This window comes from Calidris pugnax, unplaced genomic scaffold, assembly GCF_001431845.1.
Source record: "Calidris pugnax isolate Ruff unplaced genomic scaffold, ASM143184v1 scaffold30, whole genome shotgun sequence".
Classification (NCBI taxonomy): Eukaryota; Metazoa; Chordata; class Aves; order Charadriiformes; family Scolopacidae; genus Calidris; species Calidris pugnax.
This window is the reverse complement of record NW_015090776.1, coordinates 4,599,532-4,622,991: the sequence shown is the minus strand read 5'-3', so window position 1 is coordinate 4,622,991 and position 23,460 is coordinate 4,599,532. Positions and strand designations below refer to the sequence as shown.

The window sequence follows — 23,460 nt, the reverse complement described above, 5'->3', positions numbered from 1 at the left end:
CCCACCCCCCCCCGCTGGGGCTGGAGCCCGGACCCCGCCGTCCCGGGAGGGAGAAGGAGCGGGACACGCTTTTCCTGGGAAAAGGGGAATTAGCGTCTCCTTCCCCCAGCAGGGAGAGGGATGGGGGGGGGGGGTTCTGCCCCTCTGGGGAGACCCCCCCAGTGCTGCCTCCAGCTCTGGGGCCACCAACAGCAGAAGGACATGGAGCTGTTGGAGCGGGGCCAAAGGAGGCCCTGGAGATGCTGGGAGGGCTGGAGCCCCTCTGCTGGGAGGGGGGGCTGAGAGAGTTGGGGGGGTTCAGCCTGGAGAAGAGAAGGCTCCGGGGAGACCTTCCAGCCCCTTCCAGTCCCTCAAGGGGCTCCAGGGAAGCTGGGGAAGGACTCTGGATGAGGGAGGGGAGCCCTAGGAGGAGGGGGAAGGGTTTGACCCTGAAAGAGGGGAGATGGAGCTGAGATGTGGGGAAGAACTTGTTTGGTGGGAGGGTGGTGAGAGCCTGGCCCAGGTTGGCCAGAGAAGCTGTGGCTGCCCCATCCCTGGAGGGGTTCAAGGGCAGGTTGGAGGGGGCTTGGAGCAACCTGGTGTGGTGGGAGGTGTCCCTGCCCAGGGCGGGGGGTGGCACTGGGGGGGGCTTTAAGGTCCCTTCCAACCCCAAACATTCTGTGATTCTACAATTCCTGGGGCCAGCAGCCCCCCACCATGGGTAACAAAGCCTCCCAGTGTGAAGAGACCACTGGGACCGGCCAGACTCGCCCAGGAAAGCTCAAGCAGAGACTTGGGTGTTGATCTGGGAAAAGGGCATCCCAGCCCCTTCCCTCAGGTTCCAGCCTGGGGACAGTCCTACAGGCTTCAGGACTGGTTCCAAAGGCCACATAGACTTCCCTCCACAGCACAACAGAAGCAGGCTCCCATTTTGTTTTGTTTTGTTTTTTTTTTTTTTTCTCAAAAAGTTGTTTATTGAATTGTTCTTAATGTTATTTCCAAAAAAAAAAAAAATTCAAAATTTAGATAAAAAGAAAAACCCTGGTGTAAAATCAAAACTAACGTCTGAACCATGGACATGCTCTGATACACAACAGAACCGATGGCCCCCGGGGGCTCTCACAGCTCGTTGCTGCCTGACCATCCCTGGGTCACTCCAGAGGGACACCACGCGTGGTCCCCCCCAGCCCCCACCGCAGAGGACATCCCACGGCAGCGCAGATCCAGAGTTAAGGGAACCCCCTTCCAGCTACACACCCCACCAGGGAGGAGGAGGTTCGAGTCCTTCACTAAGATATGGGCAATAGTTTCTGGGGGAGGAGGAGCGCGCAGCCCGGGCTGTCCCCTTGCTCGGGGGCTCAGCACGCACCTCCCTTCTCTGCTCCCAGCAGCAGACTCCAAATTAAAGGGGTAAGAAAAGCCACCAGCTTCTGCTGAGTGCACCTCGGACTGGCAGCCAGGCCTCGGGGACGGATGGGCAGGTGAAGAGGAGATTTAACTCTCTCAAAAAGAGGCTATTTAGGAAAAATAAGCCAAGTGAGCGTTCAGTGACTATTTGGGACTATACACAGATGGCGTTTGCCTTAGAGACATCACACACATGTTGATAGATTTCCTGGCAAGAGCTCTTAACACAAGCCATACGTGGTTAGTAACTACTGGATCTGCTGGGTGGGCTTCCACAGAGCAGCCCACAAGGTAGCCAGGTCCTCCTAAGTCATGCCAGGGGTGACCAGGCCCTGGAGCATGATCATGAGGCGACGGGCCGGCTTGCTCAGCGTGTTGTGGGGTTCCACCTGGAGGAACTGGAAGAGCTTCTGCCGCACCTGATTCATGACTGACCCCATGTGGTCTCGGGTGATGGGGTCACTGTGGTCCAGGTGCATCACGGCTTCCTCCAAGTAACTGAGGGAGAGAGATCAGGGTTAGAACCAAACCCAGTGTGCAATCCCAACCCAATTTTAGCTCTGAAGATGCACGATTCTGCTCACCCACCCACCCAAACACAGTGCAGTAGAGTCAGCCATCAGAAAATAAACATTACTGACTCAGAGCAGTGTCCACCTATCCCTTCTTCAATGGGGTAACGGTTTTAAACTGAAAGAGGGGAGATGGAGCTGAGATGTGGGGAAGAACTTGTTTGGTGGGAGGGTGGTGAGAGCCTGGCCCAGGTTGGCCAGAGAAGCTGTGGCTGCCCCATCCCTGGAGGGGTTCAAGGGCAGGTTGGAGGGGGCTTGGAGCAACCTGGTGTGGTGGGAGGTGTCCCTGCCCAGGGCAGGGGGTGGCACTGGGGGGGCTTTAAGATCCCTTCCAACCCCAAACATTCTGTGATTCTATGATACATAAGGGCAACCTATACATTTCCCAGCCTGCAGTACACGCAGCACAACCCGGCTGCCTGAACCAAGCAGGCCCAAGAACAGGCCACAGCTCCCTGCAGGACTGGAGTTGGCACTTGGCCATGGGCCATGCATGGTCACAGGTCCCTACATATTTTCGTTGATGCCTTTTTAGGATAAGCAGAATTAGTCACTTATCAGACAGTAAAAATCCTCAAGCAGGGCTTTTCTTCCAATGTCTATCCAGGAAGGGGTGGGGGAAGAAGAAGAACTTTACCCACAAGCTGTTCTGAAGTTCAGACGAGCCTTAAACCTTCAAACCAGAGTAAAGCACTGGGGTGACTGCCAAAGGGTTTCACTAACAGACCAGCCTGAACTCAACAGCAGTAGCTTCAACTCCGATTACCAGCTCTTCTGCAACTTAAAGCTCTTTTTCATTTTTTTTTTTTTTAGCTTATCCCTATTGTCAACTTGAGTTAAAAATTCAATTTAAGTCTTTTTCCATACAAGCCAGTCAAAACCCGCTGGTATCTTAACAAGTTAGTTTTTTAGGGCAGATAACAGGGTTTTGACTCACTTGCTAAAAACATTCACGACAAGTATCAGCACAGTCACGGTTTTGTCACACAAGCTTTGCTTGGAACATCTAACAGCCATTACTTCCAGGAGCTCCTGCTGCCACCTCCCACGGAACCTGTCTGGCAGCCATGACCAGAAACCACTGATGTGAAGTCCAGCGAAAGGTTAACAGCTGAGGAGAGGGCACAGTTGCTCTGGACATGGAGCTACCCAGGGAACACGGCACTCTCCCTCCTCTTACCCCAACGGGGGAATTGTTCCATGGTTAAAGGTCTGCTGCATAGACCACATACAGCATTTACGGACTACAACCCAGGAGGTAACAGCACCTACAGCTGGGTACCCCTTCTCCTACCACCTCCGGGCAGCAAAGCTCTCCGTGGCAATGCCTACAGCTTTTCCCAAGCCATTCCTGGTTGCTCACATGCCAGGAACAGGCTACAGAAATTCCAATCTCCATGGAAGCACCACCTTCTGCTTCCTGGCAGTGAATGTAAAGGCAGAGGCAGGAAGAGGTCTGTGTAGGTTCAGACCTGGCTCTCTGATCATACTCACTTCAGCTTCAGTTCCGTACGAGTACCCAGATCGGAGGCGAGCTGCTGGATGAGAGAGAGCAGCACGGGCTGGGAGAGCGGGCACGGGTGCTGGCCAAACACTTGCTGAGTGTCCACAGTCTCACAGACGTAGAGGACCAGGTTGAGATCAGCTGCTGTGAGAGCCTGCAAGGGAGACACAGCTAGAAACGCTGAGGAACCACCAGGCAGGAGAGGGACATGGGACAGGGCAGGAAGCAGCCCTCTTGAGGGGGGCTCAATGGCTTATCACCCCCGTCTGGGAGCAGAATTCTCTTCAAACCCTGCTGTACCTGCAAGCAGGACCGTGTTCAGGCTCCCAGTCTATGCTCAGAGGACACTGGTGTCTGTTCTAAGCAGATCCAGACAGAGGGGAGCAGGTCACAGGGAGCAGCACGGAGCAGGGGGAGGTTTGCCCCCCCAGCCCAACGCCACAGCTTCGCTATTATTCTCAGAGGAGTTTGTCTGCAGCAGCTCAAAGGGATCTGCCCACAGGCTCAAAGGCAAGGTCAGGCCCCAGCTGGTAGATCTGCCTGGAGAGGCTTATGAAGGTGTTGCTCTTTGGGGGTGCACCACGTGCCACTGCTGATGGCAAAGCACTGGCTGGCTGGAGTGCTGGCACTGTCCTTTGAGAAGAAGGAACTTCCCTGCCAGCAAATCGTGGAACTTGCACCACTCTGGCTTGACCTTCATGAGAGTCAGGTCTTTTCAGCCAACTCCTGTATAAATTGTAGAATTATGTCCCCACCTCAATGAGCCCTGCTCCCTCTCACCCCATGGCCCAACAAGCAGCAACACCCACTGCCAGGACTACAGGGGACTAGAACATCTCTCTGATATGAGGAAAGGCTGAGGGACCCGGGTCTTTTTAGTTTGGAGAAGAGAAGGCTGAGGGGGGGTCTGATCAATGCTTCTAAATACTTAAAGGGTGGGTGTCAGGAGGATGGGGCCAGTCTTTTTTCAGTGGTGCCCAGTGACAGGACAAGAGCTAACAGGCACAAACTGGAACATAGGAAGCTCCATCTAAACATGAGGAGGAACTTCTTTCCTTTGAGGGAGTCTCCTTCTCTGGAGACATTCAAAACCCATCTGGATGGGTTCCTCTCCCACCTGCTCTGGGTGACCCTGCTTTGGCAGACGGTTGGACTAGATGATCTCCAGAGGTCCTTTCCAACCCCTACAGTTTTGTGATGCTGTGAAAGGCAGGTACCTGCTGGAAAGCTTGGTTGAGGTGTCCTTGCTGGAGCAGCTGAAGGATGTGAGTTTGCTGAGACTGGAAATCCAGGTGAGCAGAGGGAATGGGGGTCCCGGCTGCTGAGCGCATCGCCTGGACAATGCTGGAGGTGACAGCCGCTTGCTGCTCCTTCATAGCCAGGCTCACTTCTCCTTTAATGACCCTCTGCACCTGGGCCAAAATAGACTCCTGCATGCTAAAAAAAAAAAAAAAAAGACAAACCCAAAAGCATCGCTGAAAATTAAGCGCTGAGGGACTACATTGCAAAAAGCCTGTACCAGCGAGAAAGCGCGGGCTTGCTTATTGTAGTGTGGCTCCCAAAGGGTTAATACAAATTGCTCAGAGGCACAGGCATCAGAAAGCTGCTGGCAAGGCAGCTCTGTGTCCAACAACCACCCAGTGTCCCCGGGTGCACGTGGAAGATGCTGGGATTCTTTGTGGGGATGTTGGAAAGCGATGTTTCAGGAAACCAAGTCTCTCGTTACACGGCATTTTAAATCTTTAATGTCTCTGGCTCACAACCACGGCTCCTGCGCTCTCACCTCATCCCCAAACGGCCCCAGCTTTCTACACCACATCCGTCAGATGCAGTTTCCCAGCCTCCAGCTGACACCTTTACAAGGAGAAGACGCTTCCACCGAGCCCGTGACTTCTCCCCAGAAGAGCGGTTTGCAGCCCAGGCTCTGTTGCTGGGCGTTACACCATCTCCTTGAAGGTGGGACTGCACCCTCTTAGGAAGGGTACAAAACATTCAACCTACTCTACCATAGGAAGAATAACAGGACTTCCCTGGGAGCAAGCACAGCCCATGCAACGAGAATTTAGTCTGGGAGTCTTCCTGGCAAGCCTGGTCCGCACAGAACACCCTGATGGGCTCTAACAAGTTCTAGTGGCTTAAAATAGGAGCATTCTGCCCCGCAGGTGACCACCGGCCAATCTTAATGAGCACAACCTACCACCAGCTTCATGGTGTGAATGTGCTGAAGGCACCGCTGGAACCATGTCTTGAAAACAGGAGAGCCAAGCAGGAATTGCTGCAGAGCAGCTGAGGGGACAGAGTAGCCCACAGAAACTGTTGGTGTGCCCGAGGACACAGAGTTAAGAAGAAAAGCCTTCAAAAGACCTGTTCTGAAATGATCTTCAGGAAAGGTTCAGACTTGAGTGTGCTTATGGGCTGCCTTAGGTCCTCCTGTCCTCCAACATGCACGCAGGACTGTGTGAAGAGCAGGCCCTGAGCTCCTAGATGCAGCAGAACCTTCTGTGGTCTTCATTTTGTGCTCTAGAGGCATCAGTTAGACCAGCCCACACGCTCTGTCACACCGTGCACAGAGCCCACAAGCAGCCCCACGGTGGAAAACAGCTTGTTTCCACAGCTACGCAGGGAGAGGTTTTGGTTACACACGTGTGTACCTCTCATTGACCTCTCTCCACAAGCCCAGCCACCAACTTACTTGCCCACGATGATATGGAGCTGATGCTGCACCTCAGCGTGGACGCTGGCCGCGACGCTGGCCGCCAGCTGCTCAGTGCTGCTCTGGAAGGTGCTGATGAGCTGCCGAAGCTGATTCAGCAACGGGTCCCGGGCCTCCTGTTCTCGTACCTTCTTGTTCTTCAAGTGAGTCTCCAGCTGCTGGATATCTGCAACAAACCAGAAGATGTTTGTGCCATCGGCAGCTGTGGAGATGGGTCAGGGCAGGAATCCAGCTGGAGGTTCTACGTGTTCTCCAGCAGAACCGATTACCGAGCCCGTGTCCGAGTGTGGAGAACACACGAGCCTTGTTCTGGGCTGTTACACTGACCCAGAAACCCTGCTCCCGGCCTCCCCGTCCAACGGGATGACACGACACAGCAACAAAGCCACCAACTCCCTTGAGACAGACCTTTACAGACACTGTTTGTTCAGGGCAAGATAAAAGGCAGGAGTGAGGGTAATTCATTTCGCGTACAGCCTGAGTTGTGATCTGCATTAGTGATGGCAATGCCAATGAAGAAAGAGGAGGAATATTTCTGACCCCCTCCCCCCCACCCCCCCAAAAAAAAAATCATGCCTGCAGAGATCAAAAAACTGTATTTTAAAATATCTTATGAACTGGTCTGATCAAAAGGGAGAAGAATATAAGCTCTATTTACTTGTGGGAGACTTGTATGGAAAAGGAAGGGTGCAACATAAACTGCAGCTGAAGACATTGCAGAATTACAGACAACAGAAGTCCCTGTGCCACCAACTTCAGGCCTCCTCAGAAACCAGCTCTACAGAGTAATACCTGCCTGGCCTCCCAGGGGACCGAGGAACTGGATCCTGAGCCTGAGACCAGGAAAGATCTTCTCCAGTGCACCAGTGTACAATTTTCCATACTTAAGACTTTTCTTTTTTCCAGCCTGACCATGTCTACACTGTTCCACCACTATTTAACCTCTGATCATCCCCATACCCTTCTCTAAACATCCCCCAGTTCCATTACCCCTCTGAAGTGAGGGACTGGCTGCAGGACTGCTAGTCTGTCCATCATCTTCCCATTGACAGCATGGGGTACGGCCACAGCTGGGCTTTTCTACTCAGGAGACAAAGTCACAGAGTCAAAGAATGAGGCCAAGCATTTCACTGCACAGGCTACAAAGACCAGAGGTGAATATCTGTTCTGACAGCACTATCCACAGAAACCTCCTCACTCCTGCTTCCGTGTCCTAAGTGTGAAATGGAGCATGTGGGTGGGCTAAGAGGTCCAACAGCCACCATTGAAACTCTGAAAGGCAAAGACTTCAGAAAAGGCAACCTTGTTGTCAGCCTCCAATGCAAATATGCTGTGCAGAGAGAAGAAAACCTACTCACATTCTTGTGTGCCCTGCTTGAAGGTGTCGTTGATTTGCTGGAACATGGACTGGCAGCTCTTCTCGAAGGCTGGCAGCACGACGCTCTGAAAGGCTTCCCTGTAAGCTGCCTGGATCGGCCCCTGCAGCGTATCGGCCGTTGCCCTCACAACAGCATCTGTGAGGTTCTTACAAGCACACCCAGAAGAGATTTCAGAGAATTAGCAACAGCATAAAGACGTGAACAAACGCTGCAGGTCCCTGCAACACACCCACACCAGACATAACGGCCAAGGGCAGTCACAAGCTTCTGCTTCCTGAAGAATGTAGAAATGGAGAACAAAGCAGAGAGCAGAAGAGCCAGTCAAACTTCCACCACTGGGCTGATCGAGATGGCCCTACAATCACTCCTGTAGTGAGAATCTCTGCTCTAGTAGAAAATGAACAACTTGGTAAATAAAAGAAAGGGCTAATGAGGCAAGGGAATACACAACAAGCTCACTCTCCTGTTGAGACCAGGCAAGAGCTTTGACTATGGGCAACTAAACTGACCTTCTGGAGACACAGGTGAGAGGAAGAGATATGAGGAGTCACTACCCAGGCTGATGACAACTCAGTGTCCCCAGTAAAAGCTGCAGTCTGGTTCTCCTTACCTTTGATTTCACTAGCTTGGTGATACTCTCCTTCAGCGTCCCCTCAACAGCAGCGAGCTTGGCAGCAATGGTGTTACTGAGCTGGCCAGCGATAGGGTCCATGCTCTTGGAAATGCCTAGGCACAACACAAACACGTCAACGGTGCAGCTTTAAGCCTGGATTCACGCTTCTAAACCCAAACCAGAAAATGGAGTCAAGCTCTTCTTGAATATTACACAGCAAGGGGCAATGCTCACCAGCTCTGGGGTGGGAAGCTAAGGTTGGACATTAGGAGAAACTTTTTGCCAGGAAGGTGGTACAACTCTGGAAGCCACCAAAGAAGCCATGGAATTTCCAGCCTTGAAGGTTTTTAAGACTTGCCCAGGCAAAGTCACAGCTAACCTGATTTAGAATAGTGGGTACCCTGCTTCAAGCAGAATGGTGGACACTTATAGCTTCAGAAGGCTTTCCCACCAGCATTTTTCAGAACATTTCCTTACATGGATGGTGCCAGTGTGTCAAGGAAGGGGAAGGACAAGTTTTAAGTTTGCTCCAGTCAGGTCTCAACATTTCCAAGCTCATCAGCTTCTTAGCTTTCCTCCACCGAACAGACTCCAGAAACTTTATGGATTATACCACGTCCTCCAGAAAGGCCTCGCCTCTAGGAGCCTCATCCTCCTTCCAAACCACAACTCCTTTTCCCAGATTTCATCAGGGCCCACAACAGTTTAAAGTGCAATAACTAGTCCTCATGTAACCTAACTCCTACTTCATAGAGCAGCAACACTTTCACACAGCATGCTTCCAGTCCCTACAGGGATAACTGTAGGGATCCACCTCCAAAACCTCAGCAGCACCACTCACACTGGGGCACGGTCTTCTTCATCTCCTCGCGAATGGTCCTCTCCAGACGGTTACAGACAGCAGTGGAAAGGGCCTGAGAGAGCTGCTGAGACAGATGCTCCTGGAGCTGCCCATTGCGCTGCTGTCCTTCCGTCAGCGCCCGGTCTAGTCTTCTCTCTAATGAGAAGGCATGTTAAGGAGCACAAAGAACACATTTCCTCCACCGCTCCTGTCCACAAAGATGGGACACCAGCCTCGCATCCAGAGGCTCACCAATTTGTGGCTCTGGTGAAAGAGGGTTCTATATAATGTTGCTGATGTGTTTTTAACAGCATGGTGCTCTTAAACAAATGATCAGAGGGGTGAGAGAGGAGCTCTGGAAGGCATGGTAGAAAAGCCAAACAGCTAAAAGAAGCTCAACGGTAGCGTTCACTATTAATTGTGGGTTAATTTAGCTGCCCTGTAGGCAGCTTATTCCCACACAGCCACTCACTCACTCCTCTGCAGTGGGATGGGGGAGAGAACAGGAAGGGTAAAAGTGAGAAAGTTCACGGGATGAGATAAAGACAGTGTAACAGGTAAAGCAAAATAAGGAATTCATTCACCACTTTCCATCGGCAGGCAGGTGTTCAGCCATTCCCAGGGAAGCCGGGCTCCATCACACGTAATGGTGACTTGGGAAGACAAACACCATCACCCTGAACATCCTGAATGTCCACTTCCTTCCTCCTCCTTTCCCTCAGCTTTCTGTTGCTGAGCACAGCATCGTACGGCACAGGAGATCCCTTTGGTCAGCTGTCCTGGCTGTGTCCCCTCCCTGCTTCTTGCCCACCCCCAGCCCATCACTGGTGGAGCCATGCAAGAGACAGAGAAGGCCTTGACAGGCAAAAACATCAGTGTTTTATCAATCTTGGTTTGCTCACAAATCCAAAACATACCACCACATGAGCTGCTACGAAGAAAATTAACTCCATCTCAGCCAAAACCACCACAGAGACCACAAAGCCCTCATAAAAAGGGGCTCATTAAAAAAAAAAAAAAAAAAAAAGAATCTCACAAAAAGCAAATTGGTAAAAAAGTTTCTACAGGATGGAATTGGTGGACATAAGTGATACAGTGCATGGGAGCAAACCCAGGCTTAATAAAAGCTCATCATGCCTCATGAAGCAACCAAGCTCTCTGAAGGAGCCAACACACAAAAGATGCACGTGCATCTTAGGAAAAAAAAAACAAACAAACCAAAATCCCCAACAAAACAAACAGTGCGAAGACAATTCAGCTGCTGACAGATTTGCACTGAATTTTGAAGTTGTGCCGAGAGCAAAAAGTTATTCTAATATTAAAATACAGGTCCAGATTCCCAACTTCAGTAAAAAGCTACCTGATTTATCTATGAAAATATCAGCTTGGTGGTCAAAAAGGAAAATCCTAGATTAATTAATAGAGAAAACAGAAATCATTGTAACATCACAGAAGAGTGGTTTCAGATGCTGAAGAGGCTCAGTTTGGGGAACATGACCAAATTCAGTGCTGCAAAAGATGTACATGAACTGACTACTCACTAGACAATAAAAATAACTGGATACCATGTTTGAAAACACCAAAAGAAAGATTTTCAAGTAACACATAACAGACCTGTGGACCAGCAGGTGTATATATATAGGCACAGACAAGACAATTCTACACTCAGCTATGCGGTATGGCGGTCTGATCCTATTTCTGGTGCCAATACTGACTTGCCTTGAGGAGGAAAGGAAGGAAAGGATCATCCCCTAATTGCTGCTGTGCAACTGGCCACTGCCTGACACAGCATAACGAATTAGGTGCACCTCTGGTCTACTCCAGCGACACAGCACTTATGGCCATAATGGGTAACTAGATTCAGTGGCACAAAGAAAGTATCAGCTCTTCTCTGTTCTGAGTTTCTTGCCCTTAGAAAGGGACTGAGAGGAGCTGAAATAGTTACACTGCAGCCAGGTGTTTTTACTGCACCTATGGCCCAGGCCACCAAGATCCCTGAACTTCCTTAGCTCTCCTCACATGTCTCCAGCCTGCCCACACCCTTCCACTCAACATCGGCAAACAAGGATACGCTCCTGCTCCTGCTGGGAGTCAATCACTCTCTCCACGTGGCCCATAAGGGAGCTCTGAATGGCATCAAGGTGATCAGTGAGTCTCTGCAGCAGCTCCATCTGGTTCTGACGCAGCTCAGAGAGCTCCCGCTGTTGGCTCCTCAATATGCACATCAGCTCATCCTGGAACTCGGGTGTCACCTATGCGTGGAGAGGACAAACACTCATTTCTAACAGGACTGGAGGTCAGTCAAGCTTTCTGCTAGGCATTAAGTCCATCCGCGTGCCTAGGACTGAAGTGTAACAACACACAAAGCAGAAAACGGGGCCAGCTTAATACCTATTTCTATGACTTTTGTCCGAAGAAATAAACTGACAAAGGTACACGAAACTCCCACATGGAATTCATAAACCATTGCTTAGATTATCCCCAATTGTTTAGATTCAAGACCCTTTGGCATCTAAAGGAAAACAGATCCTATTCACTTTTGGCCACGTACTGAGAGTGTTTAGGCATCTGAATGTAAATAATGACCTCAAACACTTAAGAAAAGAGCTGTGCAATCAGTAGAGTAAGGAGGTTTCTTGCAGCACTCTTTCAGCTCTTTCACTTATTTATGAATGAGTGGAGAAGTATACATCTGGAGAAGTATACATCTACAGTTTGCTGTCTCTTCACCTGCTCAAAACATCTAAAAGAGGCAGTTTAGGGAAGCTGGGGTGCTGCAGGGGCTCATGGCGCTGCAAGGACCTGGGATGAACTTTCCCTCCAGGCTTTGGCAACGCAATAAATAGAGCTGAAGCATCTCGCCCTTGGGACGGGCTGCAGAGTGGCTCTGACTCACCTGGTTGTTAGATGATCTTGGAGACTGGTTCACGTCCCTGGAAATAAAGAGAAAAAGCAGTCATCCAATTATGTCAATTAACTGCTCTTATTACCCAAGCCTTCTGCCAAAACAGATCACACATTTTACAGTCGCTTTAGATTTTACACTCCAGCTCATGCCGGTGTTTTGCCTAGTGTAACATGAAGAGCAACAGCAAGGTGATGAAATCCCAGGCCTTACAGCAGCCACGGCTCCATCGTTTGCAGGATCCACAGACCCCGGAGCTCCTTACAGGCTGATCCCTTCACAGGGAGGAGATTTGAACCAAGTCTTAATGTTACAAAGAAAAACGTGTGCTGATTGTTCAGTTTTGTTGAAATCCAAAGCCAGGGAAGGCTTTGCCAAACCACTTTTGAAGGTCTGCTGGTATTTCATAAAGGAAAAACAAGTACTCCTTTGTTAAATACAGAATTAATAAGCTTCAAACAATCTAGAATGATTCCAGCTCTCAAGGTAAAGAAACTAGTGATGCCTTCCGGCAGAATAAAGAAAACCACCAAACTGATCCACTAATATTGCACGTCCCCATCACATTCAAACCCTCCCAGAAGGGAAGTACCCATTTGTTGTTCCGAGAGAGTATCCATTCAGCAACTTGAAAAGGACTGAGGCAGGAAAAAGGAAAGGCATTTCTGATGCTAAGAGTTTCTGGGTGGCACAGTGCAGGACCACAGCCAGAAATTTAACACTGTAGCCCATCTCTGTTGCAATCTGCACAGCTAGAGATCCACATCGTGGAGTTGTGGGAATTCAAGAGAACAGAGAGCCCCACGCAGAAGCTGTGCTGCTCTCCTCACACTAACGCACACGGGTTGATCTAATTTCCCACGGGCAGACCTTTGCAGTCATGGATTTTCACTTACAAGACATTCATATGGGCACGTTTAAAAACACAGAAAAGCAGCAAGCAGATAACAAACAATCCATATTGTGGAACAAGGACTGTGCCAACGTTCAGAAGCCAACCAGCGATGGGGGCCCCATTAAGCCATAGTCACAGTGTCACAGTTCCAATGAAGCCACCACTGAAACTGGCAAATGGATCCAGTGTGTCCCTCCCCAGCATGCAATTCACCTCCCACACATTCTTCTGAAGCCCAGGCTGTATTTTGGATTTTGAGTCCTGGCTGGAAAGGTGGTGCTGAACCTACTCCCATGCCCCGGAGTGGCAGTCACCGTCTGAGTAACCAGCAACATTTTTTTTGGGGGGGGGGGGGGGGGGGGGGGGGGGTTTCGTGCCTTTTGTTTTAGATATATTGCATAAGCAGGCATATTTTTTGGCATTGCTTCAATCTCAGTTGGCAAACAATCTAAGACTCATCAGTCTCTTGCTAGCAACCTCCTCATTGGTTTTGGGTTAGATCATACATATTTATTAGCAGAATATACTTAACCCTGAAGTGGTTTACTGCCATTTGCAAAACGGGGCGAGGGTTGGGAGCACCTGGCCCAGCCTCAGACCCTAGTCTCACTGCTAGTGGCTACAGCAGGTTGTGGCCCTTCACAGCTGGTCCCACAGCCACCAGTAGTCTGGCAAGCCCAGCATACCCGTCATCTTTCTTGCCCTTCCGCTTTAGCTTTGGGGAAGCCCGGGGGGATGCCTTGGCTTTCCAGTCCTTCACAGGCAGCCTCTGCGTAGACGCTTTGGCACCAAATCCACCTGACGTAGAAGCCAAGCTTGCAACTTCGTCATCATGGTCACTACGAAGGAACAGCAGGGGAGAGGACATCACTCGCAATACCCGACAGCGCCAGCCTTCGCTAAGGGGAGGGGACTCACACTCCGCTCCTCATCCACACACAGCCAGCATCATGCAGCTAAGGACACCTGCCACCTTGATTTTTAAACACAGGGACCTCTACAGAGCTGAGGACATGCTGTTCATTTGGACTCAGGTCTGCCCAGGCTGAGCTCCAGCCCTGCGCAGTGACCTGAAGGTCTCTGCATTAGGGACAACTGTGGCGGAACGATGCCCATCCTCGCTGCATACACACACCAGCACGTAAGCCCTGGGACGTGACACTGACCCAGCAGGAAACCCCAAGCACAGCATCCCCTTCCAGCTTTACAGACAGAGAAAGCACTCAACGCAGCAAGTATTGTGGGACCAGAGGAGAATCAGGTTGAGCCCAGGAAGAGTGTGATCCTTGGTACCTTGGAGTCTGTCAGCTGCTGATCACTCAACCAACACAGGCTGCATTGTGTGGATTATGAATCAACCCTCAGCAATCACAGAATGGTCTCGGTTGGAAGGGACCTTAACCCCGCCCAGTGCCACCCCCCGCCCTGGGCAGGGACACCTCCCACCACACCAGGTTGCTCCAAGCCCCCTCCAACCTGCCCTTGAACCCCTCCAGGGATAGGGCAGCCACAGCTTCTCTGGCCAACCTGGGCCAGGCTCTCACCACCCTCCCACCAAACAAGTTCTTCCCCACATCTCAGCTCCATCTCCCCTCTTGCAGGGTCAAACCCTTCCCCCTCCTCCTGGGGCTCCCCTCCCTGACCCAGAGTCCCTCCCCAGCTTTCCTGGAGCCCCTTGAGGGACTGGAAGGGGCTGGAAGGTCTCCCCGGAGCCTTCTCCAGGCTGACCCCTCCCACCTCTCTCAGCCCCCCCCCCAGCAGAGGGGCTCCAGCCCTCCCAGCATCTCCGCGGCCAGAGGCCAAACAGGGACGAGCTTGGTTGCCAGGCACACAGAATGTGCCCACAGAGCTTTAGGGTGGCTCCCAAGGGAGCAAAGATGTCAAAAGCAAGAAGCTAACTCCTGAGATACTCTCACTGCCTTATCTAGGGCACAATATTTGGAAACTCATCCCTTAATAGGTTTTCACTGGTAATTAAACCAAGCTTGGTCCATGCTCTTAGAAGCAGCACAGTCAGACCTTTCCCTGTGAAGAGCAAGTTGGACAATGCCCAGAGGCCACTCTTGTGACCATCTGAAGCCAGCAGAACGTTACAGCAGCTGGACTGCAAACACACACGAAGTCAGGAGACAAAGGGAAGACAATCACCCCACACGTGAAGGCTTGCTGGGGACAGAAGCACAAATGCAGCCTGAGCTGGGTCCATGCGGGGCGAGAGAGGGGGCTGAGCACTCGGGTACCTTTGTTCCGCACTCGCATCCTGGCTGTCGTGCTGCAGCAGGTGGTAGCTGTGTCGATGGTAGGAAGAGCTCTTGTGCTTTTCTTCAACTTCATCCCTTGGGCTAGAGGAGGAGAAAAAAAAAAAAAAAAAAGAAAATACCATCATAAAAGTCTCTTTCAGCTTGGGTATTTGCTCACTGCACTAAGATCCTGATAGGTCTAACCCAACAAAAACTCCACACCTATGTGCAAAGGTCCAGAGAGTGGCAGGTGGTGTTTAGGAGCACTAAACACTACTTTCTCCATGTGTTTTTCTGGAGGCCTAAAGAAGGAAGCAGCAGCTCAGCTATTCTTCAGGCACTAGCCAAGAACAGTCTCCCAAGACATCTATGCAAGCCAGGTAAGCCACCACTCAAAATGGGTAGTAGAGTGCACTTCAGTGAATTGCACCATCTTGGGTCTGGTTTTCCTCGAGTAATACTGATCACTGGGTCAAAAGCCATCAGTGTGTCTTAGTTCTTTCAGGTGTCTGAGGAAGTGTGCAAATTTGATGGGTTAACTCTACCAGAGAGAACGGAATTGTAACAGTGAATTCAGTCCGAGTTTCATAAAGACTTTGAAAGCAAATTGCAAGTGCTGCTGAGCTGAGAACTAGGTCTGCCTGAATTCAGCTTGCAGCTCAGACAGAAGGCAGCACGTGTTACTTTCATACATGCTGCTGGGTTGAGTGAGCTGGAATGTGAAAAGAAAAAAAAAAGAAAAAAGAAAAGAAATCTCTCAGATCCAGAGGTATCTGATCTAATATTCTGATATGAGAAGTCCTGAAGAATTCAAAGACAGAGTGATATTGAGGGGAGTTGCAAATGCCTACAGAAGCATTTTCTCAAATTATGAGAAAAAGCAAAAACACTGTGTAGAGACACAGTCTCAGTGCCCTCCCCAGAGCCATGAGAATGGAGACTCTTTCCTGAGGCAGCATCCCCAGGTGCAGAGGCTTGTACTGGTTTTATTTCCAGAGTACAAAAAAAAAAAAAAAACAAAACAACCAAAAAAACATCTCAAGTCTCTATTCCCAGGTGAACATGAAGGCCAATAAATTAGACTTTTCACCTTCTTAAGAGAGATCCTTTATGCTGCAAGGGCTACGAGGGAGCACAAATTGTTAGAGCTGCCCTAGCAAGTGCAGGACACTGCATACACAGACCAGGCACAAAGGAAGGTTGAATCATCAGATCCTTTAAGGAAGGGGCGGGATGGAGAACTGTTCTGGTTTAAACACAATATAAGAGCTTTACACCAAGTTAGCAATTTGGCAAGTGCAAATAAATTGCCCTAAGCAAGACAAACCCAAGTGATTACCTGTCTGCCATGCTATTCCTGGTTTCTCTGGTTATATCAGGAGCTGCCGGCCACGGCTGACTCACAGCACTGTCAGAAGACGCGTTTTCCTGAGTTAGAGCAGTCTCCAATAACGATGGAGCATTCAGTCTGTCCACCTCCACTGGAGGCATGTCCAAAGAGTGGTGGCTGTGCTCGGAACTGTGCCGGTTCCTTGGAGACAGTAAATGCAAGGCCGAGGCAGCGGATGCCATACTGTCTGGGTGGTGACTGGGCTCCAGGACCTCCGTAGGGAGCCCAGACGGAGCTGCCGCAAAGCTGCGCTGCAAGGTCTCGGAAGCAATCTCTGGGATATCTTGGGACATGGCTGTGGAAGCAGAGGAAATGACATCCGGAGAGCGCTCACGGGTGGGAGAAGCCTGAGGCACCACCAAGGGCTCCACCTCCTGCAGTTCCAGCGCTAGAGAGGGGTTTCCTGGTGCGACCTGAATACAAAAATCAAACAAAGGCCTTCAGCATAACATGGAGACAACTCAAGAGCTCCTGGTACTTTACACCAACCAGCTCTGGAAACAGCCGGCTGTATCCTTTCCTCCCGTGATCCCTGTGCTCCCAACTCTGTTCAGTAGATGGAGAAGGGCCCCAAACCTTGGAATGGACTCTTAGGCGAGCTGACAACACACTTAACACAATGCTAGTTTGAACACACTATCTAAAGAAAATCATAGAATCATAGAGTCATTCAGGTTGGAAGAGACCCTTGGGATCATCGAATCCAACCATCTACCCTACTCTACAAAGTCATCCCCTACACCATGTCCCTCAGCACTGCATCTAAACGGCCCTTAAACACATCCAGGGATGGTGACTCCACCCCCTCCCTGGGCAGCCTGTTCCAATGCCCGACCACTCTTTCTGTGAAAAATTCCTTCCTAATGTTCAGTCTAAACCTACCCTGTTGGAGCTCGAAGCCGTTCCCTCTTGTTCTGTCCTTAATTACCTGTGAGAAGAGACCAGCACCAACCTCTCTACAGTGTCCTTTCAAGTAGCTGTAGAGAGTGATGAGGTCTCCCCTCAGCCTCCTCTTCCTCATACTAAACAGTCCCTTCTTTGAGGGAAAAAGTTAACTTTAACATTGAACATCTCCTGGACTGAAAGTTTATTTCAATTTCAAGATTTGGTCATAGTCTGTTTTACATCACATCTGGAAAGAAAAATTTAGGAATAGGAAATGATTGTTTCAGACCTGTAAGACCAGCAAGGATTAAGAAACCTTTCCAGGTAGCACTGTCTCCTAACAGAAACCATTTCAAAACATTGTGACAGCACAAGCTAGAGCTGTCTCTGGTTTTCAGAGAAGTGCTGGCTTATACCAAGGTCCAGTTCTAGTAACACGGGTAAACCTGGCTGCAGATCTGTGCCCCCAGAGGGCAGCTGCTGGCCCTGTTATTATCACAGAGAGAGGTCCCTTGGCCACCAGGAGAAGGAAGGGAGCAGCATTTGGAGCCTTACTGGAACCGGTGCCTTTGGTGTCAACTTGTCAGGGAGGCCTGGGATAAGAACCGAATGGCTCCTAGGGCTCGTCTGGAGACTGCTGCTACTGCTACTCAGCGTGAGGCTGGTGTCCAGCTGCATCTTGGGGCTCACGGTCAAGTCTTCCGATGGCCTGCACAAATCAGAGACACAAACAAATCAAGCAGGCCAACCTAATTATACAGATCTGCATCAAACACTCGAGCTGAGGAGGTGGCATCCCCAGACTCGAGCTGAGGAGCCCAACCCAAACTTCACTAGTGTTCTCCAAGCCCTTGTTCTTTCCACTGTGGTCATTCACTCACTGTCAACTACCACCTGCACCTCCTAGTTCCCACACAGCCCAAAAAGAGACCGGGTGGGAACAAAAAAAAACCAAAGAGGAGCATCACAATCTCTTAGAATGGGAGGTGTCAATGAGAGAAGGGACCTGTTGTATCTTCAGTTCACACTGTATGGAGTTTAGGGAGAAACAGGACAGTATGAAATAGGTCTTTATCCTTTCCCAGCCCCGAGAAGGGAAGATTTCCCCTGCTATGCAGCCCGACCCACCTCATCACTAGTAAGATTTTCCCAACAGTCCCAATTATCTTGTCCTTGGTGGCTGCAGCGTTCTCTTACCTGTAAACAACGACAGCCCTTTGGGAGAAGCATATAAAGCAACAAAACTGAGATGCACTAAGGGAATCCCTATGAGGCACAAACGAAACACTATTGTTGGCCCCTTGGATGACAACAGGCAGGCTCCAAGCTGCACCAGAGATGCAAACACTGGCCCATGTAGGGACTCAGGCCAATTTCTAACTCTGGTTACAACCTCCTCTCCTACAAGACATGCTACAGCTCTGTGTCACCCTGAAGGACAGTATCAGGTCAGCTGCAGATGTATTATTTAACACACATGCTGTTTACCTGGGCATAGAGGCATCCGTGACAGAAGTGCTGCTCATGGCTGTGACTGCTGTCAGGGAACTGACACTGCTGCCAGGAGATACAACAATCTGTAAGAGAACACACAGCGGTCAGGATGTGACAGGAGAGTCCAACAGCAGAACTGGACCTGAAAATGCTGGCTTCAGAAGAACTCCTTTGACAAAGGGGGAATAGAAAAACATTTCACTGAATTTCACTGAATTTTTAGAGTTGGAAGGGACCACAGAGATCATCTAGTCCAACTCCCCTGCTAAAGCAGGACCACCCAGAGCATGTCAGATCATGCCACTCAGGACTGCATCCAGGCGGGTCTTGAAAATCTCCAGAGAAGGGGACTCCACACCCTCCCTGGGCAGCCTGTTCCAGGGCTCTGTCACCCTCACCGTGAAAAAGTTCTTCCTCATATTCAAGTGGAACCCTTTATGTTCCAGCTTGTGCCCATTGCCCCTTGTCCCCTCACTGGCAACTACTGAAAAGAGTCTGGTTCCCTCCTCCCTCAGCCCGCCCTTGAGATACTTGTAGGCATTACTAACGTCTCCCCTCAGCCTTCTCTTCTCCAGACTAAAGAGTCCCAGCTCTTTCAGCCTCTCCTCATAAGGGAGATGCTCCAGTCCTTGAATCATCTTTATAGCCCTACGCTGGACTCTTTCCAGTAGTTCCCTGTCCTTCTTGAACTGGGGAGCCCAGAACTGGACACAGGATTCCAGTTATGGCCTCACCAGTGCAGAGCAGAGGGCCAGAATGACCTCCCTTGACCTGCTGGCCACACTCTTCCCTATGCAGCCCAGGATTCCGTTGGCCCTCCTGGCTACAAGAGCACACTGTTTGCTCATTGTCATTTTGTTGTCCACCAGGACTCCCAGATCCTTTTCTTCGGAACTTGTCTCCAGCAGGTCCATGCCTAACCTGTATTGATGCCTAACATTCTTCTTCCCCAGGTGCAGGATCCTACACTTTTCCTTGTTGAACCTCATGAGGTTCTTCCTTGCCCAGTTCTCCAGCCTGTCCAGATCTCGCTGGATGGCAGCACGGCCCTCTGGGGTGTCAGCCACCCCTCCCAGTTTGGTATCATCAGCGAATTTGCTGAGGATACACTCTGTCCCCTCATCCCGGTGAGGACAAGTTCTAGTGCCAGGGGACTCAGATCCTGGTCAAAGGTAAGCCCAATACAAACTCATCATGTGAGTCACAACTGCCTTCATTGAGCAATTGCTCTCCCAAAACAAAGAGTCATTCTGCAGGGCTCAGCACCAGAGCCCCATTCTGTTCTTTGAGCTGGACTTTGTCAAGCTCTGCTGCCACGAGCGAGGCCAGAGCCTGTGCTGGGTTTAGGCCCTGCACTGCCGACAGATGGAAGGAGAACACTCCAACACAGAAGAAGAGGTACTGCTCATCCAGCCAGATGACTAACAGTGAAGAGCACGGGTGTATATGCTGGCCCCCAGTGCTGCTTTTGGCTACCAAGAAATACCTACAGAGAATACCAACATCAGCACAAAAATACTCAGCTGGGAAATGCGCTTTGGCCAAGCTTCTTGCACTTGACACTGCTTATGGCAGAGAGCAGAGACTGAGCTAAACAACTTCTCTCTCCTCCCTTGGGACATTATTGCATTGGGAAGGCTACCCATCCTCAGGCACAAAATTAACTTCTACACTCAGCAACTCTCTAGCAACATCAAAACCTTTAGGAGGAGGTTGATTTATTCTTTCCTCCTCAAGCTGTTGCCGGAGTGGCACTCTCTCAGTCAGCTCAGCACATCTCCAAGCTGTGGTGACAACCAGACGTTCCTCCCCTGGAGGAGGATCCCTGCCTTTGGATGGGCACGTGGAACGCTGCTCACAAGCACTCTCCCCTGTGCCCACAAGAAGCACACCAGCATGGCAAATAACTGCTGACAGCACATTTTGCACGGGGAGGCAGAGAAAACACAAACACCGCAGCTCCTCACTAGGACAATCCACACCTTGTAATTACATTGCAGAGCACTTTTTTAAAGGATGAACTTTTTATAAGTGCTTGTTCATTAATGTCTACTCCCATTCTAAAAGCACATGGAGAAAGCTACAGAGCCTTAAATTCAGTACAGAGGCATGGAAGCAGCTTATAAAGCAAGAATATTTGAATGGGTTTAAGACAAGCTAACGTGACACTTGGATGAAGAATGGTGAAGAAACAGTGAACCCCTGCACTTCTGCTTGTTGGTGTAACCCAGAAGGGGCAGCAGAAATCTGTACAGTCAGGCAGCCTCTAGAAATGCCCAGCTGGACCCCAAGGTGTGTGACACAGCACTGTTGGCCACACACAGGTTCACATTTTCTAAATGCTCCATCAGAGCTCCACTGCAGAGTAAATGCTTCCTTATGTCTCTTCACCACGACACTCTGCTATCCTTTGCAGAGATCACCAAATGCCAAGGAACACTTCACATGCTTCCTGATACTAAAATCCCTGGTGCAAGCGCAGCAGATTTGCTTTCTGTGGAGGTTAAGCCCTGCTGAGATAGCTTCAAAAAAGCCCCCTGAGCTACTAGATCGACAATTTGCAGATCTCGTGCAGAAGATGTACACCTACCTGGCTGATCATTTCAGACATTCATTTCCCCAGCATCCCACCAGACAGGATATGCAGAAGTGACATATTTTCTTCTATTATAGTTATATCACAACCCCAAACAGCATGTGCAAACCAGCCTGCCAGCCTAGACACGGTTATTTATCAAATCCATATTTCTACATAACACAGCTACATCAGCAGTTTTTACACAGCACTTGCAACAAAAGCTTAGCCCAGTGTAGCATTTTAGATGTGCCAACACGTCTTTACTCAGTTTGGTTACATGGACAGAGTTTCCTGTGTGCTCTGCCCATGAGAGTCATCGCAGCCTAGAAAAAGTTCCCAAAAGCATCAAAATCCAAACCCATCGCTTGTACCATGAGCAACAGTGCTGCTCTGGGGTTACCTGTTGAAGAGATGTACTCGGTGTCATGAACGCATCCGGAGTCATCAGCTTGGGCTTGGCATCGTTTGAGAGAGAGAGGAAGTCCGCTGGGACGGGCAGGTCAGCAATGCGCCGCAGGTCTGGCTGAGAGCCATGCACCGAGCCTTTTTCAGATCCCAGCCCTTCTGCACTTAGATCAGCCATGTGGTCTGGAAAGGCTTCCAAGGGAGAAATGCAAATCAAGTCACCGGAACTTCTCCCAAAAGCAAAAGCTTTAAATCCACAATGTGTGAAGTTACGCCATCGCCTGCCATACTGGATTCCAAAAGAACAAGCGAAAGCCCCACAACATCCCAATCAAAGCTAAGGACAAGGCAAATCCCATGTTATGCTCACTCTTTGTAGGTTACCCAGTAGATGCTATCAGGTTTTGATAATAAGAGATCCACGTTTCTTTCTATCTCTAAATGCAAGGCCAGTTCAACACCCACACCCCAGAATGGTGAATGACCTGAAAAGAGGATGCTACACACAAGCCCAGTCCCCTCTGCTGTCACCCTGATCTCTTCCACCTGACAAGAGACAAACGTCAAGTTTCTGGCACAAGTGCCAAATCACCTGGAAAGGTGAACTCAAGCATGCACCAGGCGTTAGCACTACTAACTGAACATGCCCTACACTCACAGCAGGCTCTAAACACGTGGCCTGCTTCAATAGTCCATATTCAGAATCCTTTACGCAATCACACCACTCCATTACAAAGATGCACCCAAAGCTGCCCTCCTGCTGCCCCCCCTCCCCCCCCAATTTTCAAAGGCTCAGCAACGCTGAATGTTGACTTCACACAAATGCTCACCAAATTCTTCGTGAGAGCTGTGGGAAGGCATGGATGCACTCATGTCAGGGCTATGAAGAGGCTGGAATCTAATCTGCACATCCTGTAGGGCCCTGGAGAAAAAAAAAAACCAAAAAAAAACAGGTATCTGATTAGTTCATGAATCACTAAGAGAAGGCAAAGGCTTAGATTTCTCTTCATGGAACTGATTCCCTCGGAATACACTTTAGTGCTTTCTCTTGGAATACACTTTGGTGCTTTCTGCCTGGGACAGAAGCTGATCCTCGTCCAGCCGTGGACATGCGGAGTTCTGGAGCCCAGCACAATTCTTAAGTCTCCGCATACTCACGGCAACAAAAATACAAGCTTGCCACAGCATTGTGCAGGGCTACTTCTTGCTAAGGCCATACAGAACACACCACAGCTACGAGTTTCTATAGGTTCCAAGTAGTTTTGGTTACGAGCAAAAGGAAGTGGTCAGCTAAATTTCTATAGGGGGGTGCAGGATTAGGATGGCCGCAGACAGCTGCCCGTACTCACTTGGTGTGCACACAGAAGAGTTTTATCAGCACGCCTGCTGCTGATTCCACAGCCCCCGCTCCCTGAGCACCTTCTGCAAACGAGACAAAAGTAAAATAAGAAGCTGGAGAGAAACTGCAGACAAAGTACTAGAAAAACATCACAGCAGATGAAGCGGCAGGAGAGAACCAGCACCAATGCAGCTTCATCACTTCTCCACTCCAGAGGCAGATTCACCCTGTTAAGGGAAAGTATATCCTACACTCCCTTCACTTTGTAACGTGAGAGCAATCAAAGTTGCTCCACTCCAGCCAAGTAAGCCTCAAGGAAGG

The 23,460-nt window shown here is 50.1% G+C and overlaps 1 protein-coding gene across 2 annotated transcripts in view; it reads right to left on the bottom strand.

Moving 5' to 3' along the window:
- Positions 1-935: 935 nt before the first annotated feature.
- EDC4 (enhancer of mRNA decapping 4) overlaps positions 936-23,460 on the bottom strand; it is a 39,584-nt gene continuing 17,059 nt past the window's right edge. Inside the window, exons 13-29 of one of the 2 annotated variants that reach the window (XM_014947016.1) lie at positions 23,150-23,222; positions 22,631-22,722; positions 21,796-21,992; positions 18,812-18,900; positions 17,879-18,032; positions 16,388-16,851; positions 15,049-15,150; positions 13,495-13,647; positions 11,905-11,941; positions 11,080-11,260; positions 9,009-9,164; positions 8,165-8,280; positions 7,534-7,699; positions 6,155-6,341; positions 4,680-4,899; positions 3,453-3,616; positions 936-1,884 (exon numbers count right to left, since the gene is read on the bottom strand). In XM_014947016.1, the coding sequence (XP_014802502.1) occupies positions 1,692-1,884; positions 3,453-3,616; positions 4,680-4,899; positions 6,155-6,341; positions 7,534-7,699; positions 8,165-8,280; positions 9,009-9,164; positions 11,080-11,260; positions 11,905-11,941; positions 13,495-13,647; positions 15,049-15,150; positions 16,388-16,851; positions 17,879-18,032; positions 18,812-18,900; positions 21,796-21,992; positions 22,631-22,722; positions 23,150-23,222 (2,744 nt within the window). In that variant the 3' untranslated portion in view covers positions 936-1,691. The remainder of the gene's footprint in view (positions 1,885-3,452; positions 3,617-4,679; positions 4,900-6,154; positions 6,342-7,533; positions 7,700-8,164; positions 8,281-9,008; positions 9,165-11,079; positions 11,261-11,904; positions 11,942-13,494; positions 13,648-15,048; positions 15,151-16,387; positions 16,852-17,878; positions 18,033-18,811; positions 18,901-21,795; positions 21,993-22,630; positions 22,723-23,149; positions 23,223-23,460) is intronic. The other variant, XM_014947024.1, reaches the window with a different exon arrangement.